The following is a 14,484-nucleotide window of genomic DNA, read 5'->3' as shown; positions in this document are numbered from 1 at the left end:
AAAGGGATATTTGGCATCAAACAGAAAGCCGCTGTAGCGGTAGAAGGATGGGAGGAATGGAATGAGGACACCTGCTAGGGCCACCTTGCAGAACTTAATTCTAGAATCCTGCACCCTGGTGTTTTCTCCCAAAGCACGTCCTTCTCCAGCCCAAAAGAATGAGTGATTTCACGGTGACCCGTTTCTTAGGGGGATACCAAGAATTTACCACCCAACAGATCCAGGCCGAGGAGAACTGCTGGATCAGTCCGTGTGGATGGGTCAACAGCCCACACGAGAAACTGTTTGTGTACCCCCGGCCAGTCTCAGTGCCCCCTGAGCACAGGTGACCAAATGCAGCCGACCACCCAAGTATACCTTTCCATTTGCACACCCTATTTTCTCCACAAGAGATCTTCCGGGGAGCAGGATGCTACACTGCTTTATGTAACAGAAACAGATCTGCAGAGGGACTCACTCTGCTCCCCCTTCGGCATGCCTACACCCACTCCCACGCTCTCCTCCCAGCAATGCTGCTGCCTGCAGCGGCCTCTTTGACTTTCTTCTGATTCTCACATGCTCTCCACACCCACCCACCCCCACCCCAAACTCCCCAAGGCAGATCAGAGAGGGGACCCCAAGAGGCCCCACAAGCAAGCCCCTCATGAAACAGCCTCCGGTTTCCTTTAAACCACTTTCCACCCACTGCACGTGTGCATGGCCATTTGCAAAGCTGGGCACTTTGAAGATGTGGACTGGACTGTCTACCCAAAGCTCTTTCAGTGTCAGGACTGTGTGACAGAAGAGAGCTAGTGAGCAATGGTGCACTGGGCTCCTGGAGGGCGAGGTCTACAGGCCCGACAGCCAGTGAGTGGGAGGAAGAAAAGCAGGTCCTCAGCCTCTGAGAGCTGAGCCCCAGAGCCGGTCCCTTCAGACTCGTCTCTGGGACTCCAGCCTCCTGGGTTCCAGAGTGGGACCCCTCCCCCTTTCTCCCTAGTTTTGGTCCTCGGGTGCAGCAGGGTGACCTTCAGCAAGTCACTTCCCCTTGAGAGAAGTGTCTTCCAATCTGCAACCACAAGTATGCTCTTCAAGGATTAAAAACGAGCCTCACATCTTATCTGTTTCACGATCTGAAAAGCACAGGTGCAGCCACACCTCTTCACCACCCCAGGCTGCCGGGAGAACTGTTGCCCTGGAGAGTTGCCCTGCCCCTCACATGGTGGAAGCTGACCACAGAGCAGAATGCTTAGCAGAAGAGCCTGGGGTCTGGAGGTGAGCTGAAGTTGTTTTCTTTGTAGAACTATCGAGTCCAGCTCAGCATGGCCTCTTCTGAAGGCCCGGTGTCCCCGTGAGGATGAGCTAACCTCATCTGATCGTTTGGAACATCAGAGCTGGGTGTGGACAGGGAACACCTGGGATGGCCCAGGGGCCCGGATGGTGCTTGCTGGTGGCTTTGGGAAAGTCACAGAGAACTGAATCTGTCACAGGAAAAACACAACAGAGTTGAGAAAAAGAGGGCTCGGTTCCTAAGTGAGGCCCCTGAAGCTCTGGACTGCTGCAAGGCTCACTTCTCATACAGGAAGACACACGAACGCAGAAAGGCAAGACAATAAAAAAAACGGTCAACTAAACATAGAAAGCACCAGTCTGATCTGAGGGGATTCTGATAAACCCACTCATTTTGGATTCTGCATTCTAATTCAGGACTGAGTGGGGGTCTGTAGAATCCAGAGCCCTGAGCAGAGATGTGAATTTCAAGTGTCAACCTGGCTAGGCCACGGTGCCCAGTGTTTGATCCAACAGCAATCTAGATGTTGTTGTGAGGGTATTTTTTTTTAAGATGTGACTTTGAGTAAAGAGGATGACCCTCCACAATAGGGGTGGACCTCATGTAATCAGTTGAAGGCCACAAGAGAAAAAGACTGAAGTGTTCTGAGGAAGAAGGAATTCTGCTTCCAGAAGGCCTTGGGACTGAGCTGGTACATCCACTCTTCCCTGGGTATCCAAGCATGAGACACATGCACACACACAGTTTGTTGGTTCTCCCTGGAGAACTCAGACTAATCCATCATAACTCCCCAAGCTCTTACCTGCACAGCATGGAATTCAAGGTCTCTTGTCCAGGTGTCCAGGGAGGCCTATGAAAAGCAACATTTACAACGATTTAAGAAGCTGTACCTGCTGTTTATCCCCGAAACTCTATCCCCTATCACTTGCAGCTCGGATTGAGAATGATTGGTTTCAATGTTTAGAGGCAAGAAACCAAACTCCTAAACCATCATGCATGTCGGCAGCAGATGTTCTAATTCATGCACTGAATAGCTTTTCTAGGTAAGTTTTTTTATTAAAATCTAAGACACATAACGAGGGAACGCTCTACTGGTGAGGAAGCGGTTCAATCAGTGCATTTTCTCTAAGAGCAAAAACATGCCTGAAAGCAGCACCCAGATCAAGATACAGAACCCAACTGGCAGCACCTGGAAGTCCCTCCCACCCCCACCCCGTCCTCTCCCAGTCCCCAAAGGTAACTACCATTCTGATTTCCAACAGCACAGATGGTCTGATCTGATTCCAAACTTTATTTTTACAAGTTGCCTAGGTTTGACACAGACGCCAAGCGAACATTTTATTTTTTTTTTTTTTTTTTCTTTTTTTTTAAATTTTATAAATTTTTATTGGTGTTCAATTTACCAACATACAGAATAACACCCAGTGCTCATCCCGTCAAGTGTACCCCTCAGTGCCCGTCACCCATTCACCCCCACCCCCCGCCCTCCTCCCCCTCCACCACCCCTAGTTCATTTCCCAGCGTTAGAAGTCTTTATGTTCTGTCTCCCTTTCTGCTATTTCCCACACATTTCTTCTCCCTTCCCTTATATTCCCTTTCACTATTATTCATATTCCCCAAATGAATGAGAACATACACTGTTTGTCCTTCTCCGGTTACTGTGGCCAAGTTCAAAAAGGGTGTTGCCTGAGTTCTCCTCTGGGATTTTGATGGAATCTTGTCTCACATTTAGATCTTTCATCTATTTTGAGTTTATCTTTGTGTATGGTGCAAGAGAGTGGTCCAGTTTCATTCTTCTGCATGTGGATGTCCAATTTTCCCAGCACCTTTATTGAAGAGACTGTCTTTCTTCCAGTGGATCGTCTTTCCTCCTTTATCGTATATTAGTTGACCATAAAGTTCAGGGTCCACTTCTGGGTTCTCTCTTCTGTTCCATTGATCTATATGTCTGTTTTTGTGCCAGTACCACACTGTCTTGATGAACACAGCTTTGTAGTACAACCTGAAATCTGGCATTGTGATGCCCCCAGATATGGTTTTCTTTTTTAAAATTCCCCTGGCTGTTTGGGGTCTTTTCTGATTCCACACAAATCTTAAAATAATTTGTTCTAAGTCTCTGAAGAAAGTCCATGGTATTTTGATAGGGATTGCATTATACGTGTAAATTGCCCTGGGTAACATTGACATTTTCACAATATTAATTCTGCCAATCCATGAGCATGGAGTATTTTTCCATCTCTTTGTGTCTTCCTCAATTTCTTTCAGAAGTGTTCTATAGTTTTTAGGGTATATTTTGAGAACCATTTGAATGGTAAATGGTTCTCCAACCTTTTATTTTCAGGTTGTAGGTGTCCTTCTGTCTAAAATGAGTCTCTTGTAGACAGCAAATAGATGGGTCCTGCTTTTTTATCCAGTCTGAAACCCTGCGCCTTTTGATGGGGTCATTAAGCCCATTCACGTTCAGAGTTACTATTGACAGATATGAGTTTAGTGTCATCATGATATCTATTTAGTCCTTGTTTTTGTGGATTGTTCCACTGAACTTCTTCTTAAAGGGGAGTTTTAAGAGTCCCCCTTAAAATTTCTTGCAGAGCTGGTTTGGAGGTCACATATTCTTTCAGTTCCTGCCTGTCTTGGAAGCTCTTTATCTCTCCTTCCATTTTGAATGAGAGCCTTGCTGGATAAAGTATTCTTGGTTGCATGTTCTTCTCATTTAGGACCCTGAATATATCCTGCCAGCCCTTTCTGGCCTGCCAGGTCTCTGTGGAGAGGTCTGCTGTTACCCTAATATTCCTCCCCATGAAAGTCAGGGACTTCTTGTCTCTTGCTGCTTTAAGGATCTTCTCTTTATCTTTGGAATTTGCAAGCTTCACTATTAATGTCGAGGTGTTGAACGGTTTTTATTGATTTTAGGGGGGGATCTCTCTATTTCCTGGATCTGAATGCCTGTTTCCCTTCCCAGATTGGGAAAGTTTTCAGCTAGGATTTGTTCAAATACATATTCTGGCCCTCTGTCCCTTTCGGCGCCCTCGGGAACCCCAATTAAACGTAGGTTTTTCTTCCTTAGAGTGTCATTTATTTGCCTTAATCTGTCTTCATGGTCCCTTAATTGTTTGTCTCTTTTTTCCTCAGTTTCCCTCTTTGCCATTAACTTGTCTTCTATGTCACTCACTCGTTCTTCCACCTCGTTAACCCTCGTCGTTAGGACTTCTAGTTTGGATTGCATCTCATTCAATTGATTTTTAATTTCTGCCTGATTGGATCTAAATTCTGCAGTCATGAAGTCTCGTGAGTCCTTAATGCTTTTTTCTAGAGCCACCAGTAGCTGTAGAATAGTGCTTCTGAATTGGCTTTCTGACATTGAAGTGTAATCCAGATTTTGTAACTCTGTGGGAGAGAGGGCTGTTTCTGATTCTTTCTTTTGAGGTGAGGTTTTCCTTCTAGTCATTTTGCTCAGTGCAGAGTGGCCAAAAACAAGTTGTATTGGAACACGGGGGAGTATCACTGGTCCGTCCAGCTGGTCTTCTGGGGGAGGGGCCTGCTGTGCTGATTCTCAGGTGTTAGCACTTGGGGGAGCTGCTCTGCCCCTGCCTGCTGCAGGGCCCAGCGGGGGTTGTTTACCCCGTGGGGCCCCAGGAGGATCAGCCGCAGTTGCTATGGCAACTCTGGAAGCCTGGATTCAGCCTCCGCAGGAACTACGGGGCGCAGGAACTACGGGGCTCGGGGCTCTCGGTTCTCCGTCTGCAGGGCCTGGAGGCTCCGGGGCGGGGCCGCTGATCTGCTCAGCTCGGGGCAGGAGCGTCCTCGCTGTCCTGGGCCCTCCCGGCCTCTGCCTGTCCCGGGGGAGGCCGGATCCTGGGCTGTGTCCCGGCGCCCTGTTCTCCGGGGCCTGCGCTGTTGGATTTGCGCTCCCGCCCCGCAGCCCCTCCGCTGGAGCCGCCGCCCGAGCCCCTCCGAGCTGCTCCGGCCCGCCGTGCGCGCTGCAGCCCTTAGGGAGCTCGGCGCACTCCCCTGCGCTCGCAGGTGTCTGTTAGTGTCCCCGGGAGCCCGAGGGCATCCCCGCCCTCCTGGGTCCTGCTCCAACTCCCTGCGAGCCCCTTTCCGCCCGCCCGGGAAGGTTGGTGCAGCTCCTGCTCCTCCGGGACGGGGCTCTCCTGTCCTGGGGACACTCGCCCCGGCCTCAGCCCGGCTCCTCGCGGGGCCCCTCCCCCTCGGAGGCCTTTTGTTCCTTTATTTCTTTTTCCCCGTCTTCCTACCTTGATAGAAGCGCGGACTCTTCTCACTGTAGCATTCCAGCTGGTCTCTCGTTACATCTCAGGCCGAATTCGTAGATTTTCAGGATGATCTGAAGGTTATATTTGAAGGTTTCTCTCAGAAGTAAAGCACTGAAGGAGTCCACAGCATTGGTTTAATTTTTTTCTAGTGGGGAGTGGGAGTGATTTCTCATTTTCCAAAATTCAGTCACTTGTCCTCAGCTCACCCCGCGAGCCGAGAGACGCCCACGCCGCCGCCGACCCGCGGCTCCCGGCGCACCCAAGGTGCCCAACGGCACGCGCTCCCGCGACCGCCGGGGGCGCCGGGAAGTCCCCAAGCGAACATTTTAATATCTTACCTTTAAAGTTACTGCCCCTGGGATGGGTTGAATTGCATTCCCCCCAAATTCATAACCCCCAGGACCTCACAATGTGACCTTCGTGGAAGACAGGGTTAGGACAGGCCGATCGCGTCCACTTTGAGGCTTGGGGGGGGGCGTGGGAAAGCACACTGTCCTTTCCCCTTGAGGAGGGGGCCTGTCAGGCAGTCACCTTTACAGAGGTCATCCAGCCCCAATGCAATGGGACTGGTATTCTCTCTTTTTTTTTTTAATTTTATAAATTAATTTTTATTGGTGTTCAATTTACCAACATACAGAATAACACCCAGTGCTCATCCCGTCAAGTGTATTCTCATAAAAAAGGGGGAAACTGGCACAGAGATGCACAGACACAGAAGATCAGGGCGGTGCTATAAGTCGAGGAAGCCCAAAGTGGGGGACCCCAAAGATCCCTGCAGCCCCTAGTAGCCAGGTGGCACAGGACAGGTTCTCCTCTCACAGCCCTGGAAGGGAACCAGGCTTGATATCGGACTTCTGGCCTCTGGAACTGAGAGATGGTGAATCACGGCCGGGTGAGCCACCCTCAGTGTGACGGGACGGCAGCCCCGGCAGGCTGATCCGATCCCCCTGCCAGCCCCCTGCACAGCACTCTTCCAAGGCTGCCACGTGACTCTGCTCTACAGAGAAGCCCTCTGAGCTCGATTTTGCATTGCTCTGGACATTCACCTTTTTTTTTTTTCCCCAAATATTTTAACAAAAACAGCCTCTGGTTCTGTGGGGTTTTATTTAATAAGCCAGTGGGAAAATGATGACTGCCCCTCCTCCATCCCACCATCCTTCAGGGCCTCTTATTTTATTTTTTTATTTTATTTTTAAATTTAATTTAATTTTTTATTATTTTATTATTTATTTTATTTATTTTATTTTATTTATTTTATTTATTTTATTTATTATTTTTTCAGGAAAAGGAATCCCCAGAGCACATGCTCGAAATGTTCTTAGATAAGACATGTGTCCCACTTTTACAGACATATTTGCCACCTTTTCAAGGAAGTTACTGAGGTCGTACAAGAACAGCACTGTGATCCCAAGGGGGAAGTTTTTTTCAATTTAATTCAGCTCTTTGTCTCCTAGGAGAAAAAGGACTGGGACTAAGAAAGAAGGGGCCACACTCCCTCCGGGGGCAGGGACACGTCATGGAGCCACCTCCCTGGCCAGCTTGTGTGCGACCTGAAGCCCATCCACCTCTTGGTGTCTTCTCCTGGACCATTGCAAAGAAGCCCACAAAGGCTCTGAGTGGGCTTTTACCTGGAAACTCTGGGCCCTTTCAGATCTTCCGAACACTTTTTCTAACTGGCCCCACTCCATTTCCCGGGTTCCAACAGAGGCGGGTTGGATAATCTAGTAATGGCCTGTAATTTAATTAGTCCAAGTACCACTACCGTTTGGAGAAAACAAATGGATCATAGAAAATTGAAATGCTCTTTTCCCATTAGTGTTCCTGTTTAAACCCTAACTGTTAAATATTTCAACAAATGTTTAAGAAGCTTGCCGTGTGTTTTCAGGCCAAATGAGATAATCACCCGAGAAAAATGATCTGGGTGAAAAAAAAAGGGGGGCCCCTTTCCCATCACAGACGCTCTCAATCACAAGGCAACTACGGACACAGGAGTCAGCAAAGTGGCTCAGAGGCCACTTGGGCACACACATCGGGCACTTGGTGTATCTGTGGGTGCTGTTACTTGAGTCGCTTAAGAGTCAAATGCAGGGGCACCTGGGTGGCTCAGTCAGTTACAGGTCTACCTATGGCTCAGGTCATGATCCCAGGGTCCTGGGATGGAGCCCCCCACCATCGAACTGGGGAGTCTGCTTCTCTCTCTCCCTCACCTGCTCCTCCTGCTTGTGTGCTCAATCTCTCTCTCTCTCTCTCCAATAAATAAATAAAATCTTAAAAAAAAAGAAAAGCCAGATGCAGACCAAGAAGCAAGGGAGTCTTATGGTGAATCCTACATCCTCTGTACCCCAGCTGAGGCGACAACCTCCGAGCAAGTGACCAGGAGATGTCCCTGCCTGCCTTAGGGCACGGACACCTGGTAACGATGATGGGACATGGGTGCTAGGCTGCAGGTGTGCCCTCACCCTGGCTTCAGTCAAGCGAGGTGTCCCACCTGGATCATTCCACCTTCTCCCCTTATGGTCCCAATTCTACCTGGAGGCCCAGGTCAAGGTCCATTTGATTCTTTCATGTGTTCATTTGGCAAATATTTGCTGAGCACCTACCACATGCCAGGCATCATGTAGATTCTAGGGATATCGTGAGGAGCAAAAGGGATAAGGCCTCTGCTCTTCTGGAAATCAGGGTCCAGAGTGGGAGAGAGGTGTGGGTCAAACACTCCCGTGAAAATAAAACGTGCAAATGGGACAAGCTCTAGGATGCAGAATGGGGCGTGATGGCCTGTGGAGAGCCGGGACCCAAAGGCAGAGCACGGAGAATGGCAGGGATCCAGGAGGAACTGACCCTGCCTTGGAATCTGAGGGTAGAAGATATCACTCAGCAAAGAGAGGTGAGGGGAACATTCTGGAAGAGGGGACAGGGTGTGCACAGTGCTGGCAGCCAAGAGAGCACAGTCTAGAGGCCCCGTGGGACTGAGCATACAGCTAGAAGCTGGGCTGCATGTGGGGTCCGGGGGACAAGGCTGGAGAGGCAAGCAGATGCCAGTCTAATCCGGTGGCCATGGTACCAACTTTGCCTTCCAGGTTAAGGAAGCCTTCGAAGGTTTGGAGCAGGGAAGCGATGGGATCCCATCTGAGTGTGGACGGCTCAGCTCTGGCTGGCATATGGAGAGGTGAGAGCCAGGCATTCGTGGGGAAGGGGGGTGGGGCAACCAGTTAGGGCTGCAGCAGACATCCAGGGCTGGGATGGATAGGGACGGAGGGGCCGGACAGGGTTTGAGAGGTTTAGGAGTCAAGCCGGCATAACCTGCTCCAGGGGTGAGGAAGAGTAACTCCTGGGTTTCTGCTCTGTACTGAGGGGTAGGGATGCCATTTAGAGAGACACTGGGGGCCGGGGGGGTTTCTGGGCACGCCGGATTAGAGACCCTTGCTCACGCAGTGAGCAATTAGCCGGAAGGCTCTGGAGCTCAGGGGACCCTCCTGCCCTCAGCCTGAAAGCCATGCATGGGCTTGCAGCTCAGCCTTGATGCACTGCCACTGCCCCCCCCCCCCCCGCCAGCTTATCCCCATCCTCATCATGCTGGTGCTGCAGCCTGGTTCAGAGGAAGGAGGCCTCCAGCCTGGGGTCAAGGCTAAGCCCCCACCCCCAGCCCCAGCCATCCCTGGAGTTCCCCCCAATTTCCCTGCCCTCGATCCTCCCCAACCCCGGCATACTTCCAGCAGGGGCCATGGCATGGCCTCTCCTGCTCTTCAAGTCAGAGCCACCAACGGAGAGGTCTACGCTCACTGTCTTCACTTCCCTTCTTCCTCTTCTGAAACCCATGCAATCTTTTTTTGCTTTTGCCACTCCCACGAGCCGGTCCCTGTTAGACCCCCAGGACAGCTAACTGCTCAGCCGACACCACTGACCATTTTAGACGTGACCTTTCCCATGGTCTCCCTGCCGCCATTCCCTGCAGCGTCTCCTGCATGCTCCCAGGCCGCCCCTGTCATCCCTGCTGGTTTCCTTGGCTGAGGTGCAGGGGCTCCTCCTCTCCATCGCCTTCAATCTCACCATCCCTTGGCTGTGCGCAGATGCAACAGCCGTGCCACTCATCCTGCCCTACCTCGATGCTCAGGCCTGGCCTTCCCCTGGCTCCCATCACATCTACACGTGGTGCCTGGTAGCTCGGCTCTCCTGTCACCTGTGTCACTGGACTGGCCTGGGCCATGCCCCGGTGCTCCCCGTCGCTGTTGAGGATCCTGGCATGATGCTCAGTCACCATCCATGGCCTCACTCAGCCTTTGCTCAAGAAAAACCGGGGAAGAACTGCCTTCCCTGGGGTCAGGCCCCATGCAGGGCACGGAGGAAGGCTCCCCTTTTGATCAAATGGAACCATTCCGGAAACACGTGGCAGAGGCTCCGGAGGGGAAATCAAGCAGATTCCCGGGAAAAGTGGGGAGAAGGCAAAGGAGCTGCATCTGACTAAGTGTCGAGTGAGGAGTCCTTGAAGGGTGGGTGGGGGGGCACCCTCATCCTGTGCCCCTCGCCCCAGATCCAGCTTTCCCAGGCACAGTCTCTTCACAAGCACGTATTTGGTACGACTTGCCACATGATACCAGTTTTTACTCTGAAATCAAAGAATCTTGGTATTTTCTTAGTTATGCACTATGTAGCATCAAGCTGCCAGGAACAGGTGCCTGGAAAAGTTTGCTTTCCCCCAAAACCTTTCCCTGTCCTTCATTTTACTGTCTCCTTCTGGTGCCAGGTGTTACACTCATGCATACTTTTGAGCATCTCACTTTTACCTTTTGAAGCCCTGACAATGGTTTCCAACTTTGGCCACTCGATGGAATAAGCCAGGGAACTTTAAAAATCCTGACCCCCGCCCCCCCCCGCCCCGCCGCCCTTCAGCTCCCCTGCCCTGAGACATGAGATTCAGGGGAAGTGGTCTGAGGTGCAGTCTGGGCATTCAGATGTTTAAATGCTCCCAGGTGGAGATCCCTGGGCGGCTCAGTGGTTTAGCACCTGCCCTCAGCCTAGGGCGTGATCCTGGAGTCCCGGGATCGAGTCCCACATCGGGCTCCTGCATGGAGCCTGCTTTTCCCTCTGCCTGTGTCTTTGCCTCTCTCTCTCTCTCTCTCTGTGTCTCTCATGAATAAATACATAAATTCTTTTTAAAAAAAAATGCTCCCCGATGATTCTAATGCATGGCCACAGCTCAGAACCACAATCTAACTGATAGTGGCTTGACTGTAAACCATTTTGGGGGGGACTCATTTAAGCAAGTATTTGTCTTTTGTCCCACAATCATTGGTTTCCTTTCCATTCTGCTCTCAAAATGGAAATCCACTCTTCCTAAGCAAACCTGGCTTTTGCTCTGGGGGTCACTCACCTCATAGGGCTCCTTGGTGGGCCTGCACTTTTCTATCTGGTAGAGCTGGGTCTTGTAGCAAACGCTGTCCTGGATGTCAGATTTCTGGATGTCAGAGGAGAAGGAGGGGAAAAAAGCAGGCCTTAACTCACAGGAAATAGAAACATCCACTAAGCAGTCATTAATTTTCAAACCAGCACTTGGCTGAGAAAGTGCCTAAAGTGGTTGGCAAGCCAGTTAATTGTGATGCAAAGCCTCATCCGAGGGTGGCCTGCAGGCAGGATGTGGGCCTCTGGGAGAGCCCCAGACCCAGGGGCAGGCAGCTGACTTCTGTTACTGGCTCTGGCAGGACAGGGCCAGTTAGTCCTGGGCACGTCGCCACTCCTTGCTGATCTCAGTTTTTTTCATCCGTGCAATGAAGTCTACTCTAAGATGTGAAAGCAGAAACCAATTATGTGAGCTAGAAAGAATAACTTATTCTGTTGACCTGCTAAACAGGATATAGATCTTGCTTATTGGCTTATTGAAAAACAGCCCTCGTCTGCCTGCCCACCCAGTGAGTCACAGCACATTCATAATACAGTTTAAAGATGATGGAAAACTGTTATCTAAGAGATGTAGGTGCATGACTAAGGTGCGATCCTGTCTGGAGACGGGCAAATTAAATGACTAATTAATTTACCAACCAACAGATATTCACGGAGTGGCCTTAAAGGCTCCCACACAAAATCCACACTTCTTGGTTTTAGGAAGAAGAAATGAGAACTGGGAGACAAAAGGGAGAAATGGCAAATAATTAAGGTATGTATTTTACTTTTTCATTCACTAGTTTTGGTTTTAAAATTATACATGGGTTGTTAGGTAATTGGTTGATGAGATTAATAGTTGGGACAGTGCTACTGTGCAATTAAATTAGCGATGTGTGGAAATTACGGAGCAGACGAGTTGCAGCTGTTTGCGGGGATTAATTCGCTCGAGTTAAAAGCAGCCCCTCGCCTAGGCATTGGTTCTCAGACCAGGTACGCCCCATGATTGAAGGGTTAAGTGCAAAACAGACACAATAAAGTAAAAACCTTCTCCAGCAAGAACTACACTCGCTGAGTTTCCAGGGAACTGAGTTTCCAGGGAACGTGCTCAGTAAACAAAGCCAAGCCCAGCTTTGCCACACTGGCATGCCACCCCGATGCTGGGCAGAGCGGAAGAGCAGAACAAGCAGATGGCAAGAAACAATGACAAATCAAGACACAGCCTAAGAGCATCAGGGATTGTTCAGGAAGAGTGTGAGTAACCAAAGTTTGTATCTGTAGATGTGGAGGTGGACAGAGGAAAGAAAATATTTTAAAACTGAAAGTCCCAGGGTGCCTGAGTGGCTCAGTCAGTTGAGCATCAGGCTCTTGGTTTTGGCTCAGGTCTTGATCTCAAGGTCAGGAGGTCAAGCTCCATGCCGGGTTCCACACTCAGTATGGAGTCTGCTTGGGATTCTCTCTCCTTCTCCCTCTGCCCCTCCCTCTGCTCACGTGCCCCTGCGTTTTTTCTCTTTCTCTGTCTAAAAATAAATGAATCCTTTAAAAAATAATAAAGTCCCTTGGGGTGCCTCACTGGTTCAGTTGGTAGAGCATGCAACTCTTGATCTCAGGGTTGTGATTTCAAGCCCCGTGTTGGGTGTAGAGATTACTTAAAAATAAATCGATCAGCATCCAAAGAAGTTCTGCCAAAACAATGTTGAAATAGGCTAGCTTATTTAGGAAAGTAGCAATTTCATCCTTTAAATATGGAATTGTGAATTTTATAGTCAGCTTCATGGAGACACTTTTTTTAAAACTAATTTTAAAACTAATTTGAACAACAGTCTTCATTTGAAAAAAAAGTCAGCATGTTGATCCTCTTTTGTTCCCTTTTACTTGACAGCTATTTATATTCTTCACTACTAACTTCTACCACAGTGGTCCCCAAATGGTGTGACCTTGAATCCCATATAAGTGAAAAAAGTATAGGAAGGCACCTACAGTACATGCATATTTATAGCTAGAAGTATACACCACTGTACTAACATACGACACACATTATAAAACATAGATCTAATAGGAATTTAAAGGGATACAATAAGCAAGAAACATGAGGCATGAGGTCTTCTTATTAAAAAGAAATGGGTGGTGCCTGGGTGGCTCAGTTGGTTGAGTGTCTATCTGCCTTTGGCTCAGGTCATGATTCCCAGGGTCTTGGGATGGAGCCCCGTGTCAGGGTCCCCCACTCAGTAGGGAACCTGCTTCTCCCTCTCCCTTGGCCCCTCCCACTGTACTCTCTCTCTTTCAAATAAATAAATAAAATCTTTAAAAAAAAAAAAGAAGGGTAATGGGAAGCAGCTTTGAGCCCAATATCTTTTAAGTTCATTGTTGCAAGAGAATAGAGAACCTGGATACAGCACAAGAGATTTTCTGACTCCTTATCACATAATAAAAAGATATAAAAAATACAATGTGTTAGGGCACCTGGGTGGCACAGTCGGTTAAATGTCCAACTCTTGTTTTCGGCTTAGGTCCTGATTTCAGAATTGTGAGGTCGAGCCCTGCATCAGGCTGCATACTCAGCTTGGAATCTACTTGACTCTCTCTCCCTCTGCCCTTCCCCGAGGCATTCATGTACATGCACACTCTCTCTCTCTCAAATAAATCAATAAATGTTAAAAAAAAATTACCATGTCAAAGGTCCTGTCTTTCTGGCCCCAACTTCTCTCCTGCAGTAGCTTTCCTGTAACTGTGACACCATCTCTAACATCTAGTGTCAAAGCTGCATATCTGTCCCTATCAGAAGTGTCATCCCATCACTGCTTATACAGGGCACATTTTATCCCATAAAAAAACACTGTTCTTATTTTTAAAAGCCTTCTACTGTTGAGAATGTTTCTCCTGGTGTACATCTTTCCTTTGGCGATTCACCCAAAAAGTACTTCTGTGGATAATTTCAACTGTTGAAGCAAAATCCAGCAAATTCCCTAAGCTGAGTCAGCTTAGAAACATCTGCACTCTCATCCAACTATTTAACAAACCTCCCGATGAGCTTCTTCTTCTATTCAGCAATGTTTTCTACACATCTCCCAAATCAATTTACTAAAGAGATGCCCTCGGACTATCTCGTCTTCTGGGCGTTATTGTGTGATCATTTCTGCCACGGCAAGGAGAATAGCATTTCCCCAATTGTAGGTGGATTTCCATCTTTAGCTCTAACACAGAAGCCTCACAAAAGGCTTCTAAGCCTATTGTTTAGTGGAATTTTGTGAAACACTGCGTTGGCTATCACATGACTTTAAATTACACTGAAAAAAAAGTTAAAAAGCACTGAACAAAACTCTGTAAGTTCTTCATGTTCTGTTTTCTAAATGTCTTCCTAGGGGCACCTGGGTGGCTCAGTGGTGGAGCGCCCCTGCCTTTGGCTCAGGCCGTGATCCCGGGGTCCTGGGATCGAGTCCCGCATCAGGCTTCCTACAGGGAGCCTGCTTCTCCCTCTGCCTGTGTCTCTGCCTCTCTCTGTCTGTCTCTCATGAATAAATAAGCAAAAATTTTTAAAAATGATAATAAATAAATAAATAAATGAATTTC

General features: G+C 48.8%; 1 protein-coding gene across 1 annotated transcript in view; it reads right to left on the bottom strand.

Moving 5' to 3' along the window:
• Positions 1 to 14,484, bottom strand: part of HUNK (hormonally up-regulated Neu-associated kinase) — a 108,837-nt gene that overhangs the window by 6,872 nt on the left and 87,481 nt on the right. Inside the window, exons 8-9 of the mRNA XM_055313643.1 lie at positions 10,910 to 10,993; positions 2,070 to 2,117 (exon numbers count right to left, since the gene is read on the bottom strand). Coding sequence (XP_055169618.1) covers positions 2,070 to 2,117; positions 10,910 to 10,993 — 132 coding nt within the window. The remainder of the gene's footprint in view (positions 1 to 2,069; positions 2,118 to 10,909; positions 10,994 to 14,484) is intronic.

This window comes from Nyctereutes procyonoides, unplaced genomic scaffold (genome assembly GCF_905146905.1).
Source record: "Nyctereutes procyonoides isolate TBG_1078 unplaced genomic scaffold, NYPRO_anot_genome, whole genome shotgun sequence".
Classification (NCBI taxonomy): domain Eukaryota; kingdom Metazoa; phylum Chordata; class Mammalia; order Carnivora; family Canidae; genus Nyctereutes; species Nyctereutes procyonoides.
Note: the sequence above shows the minus strand (reverse complement) of the source record. Positions and strands in the feature narration are given on the sequence as shown.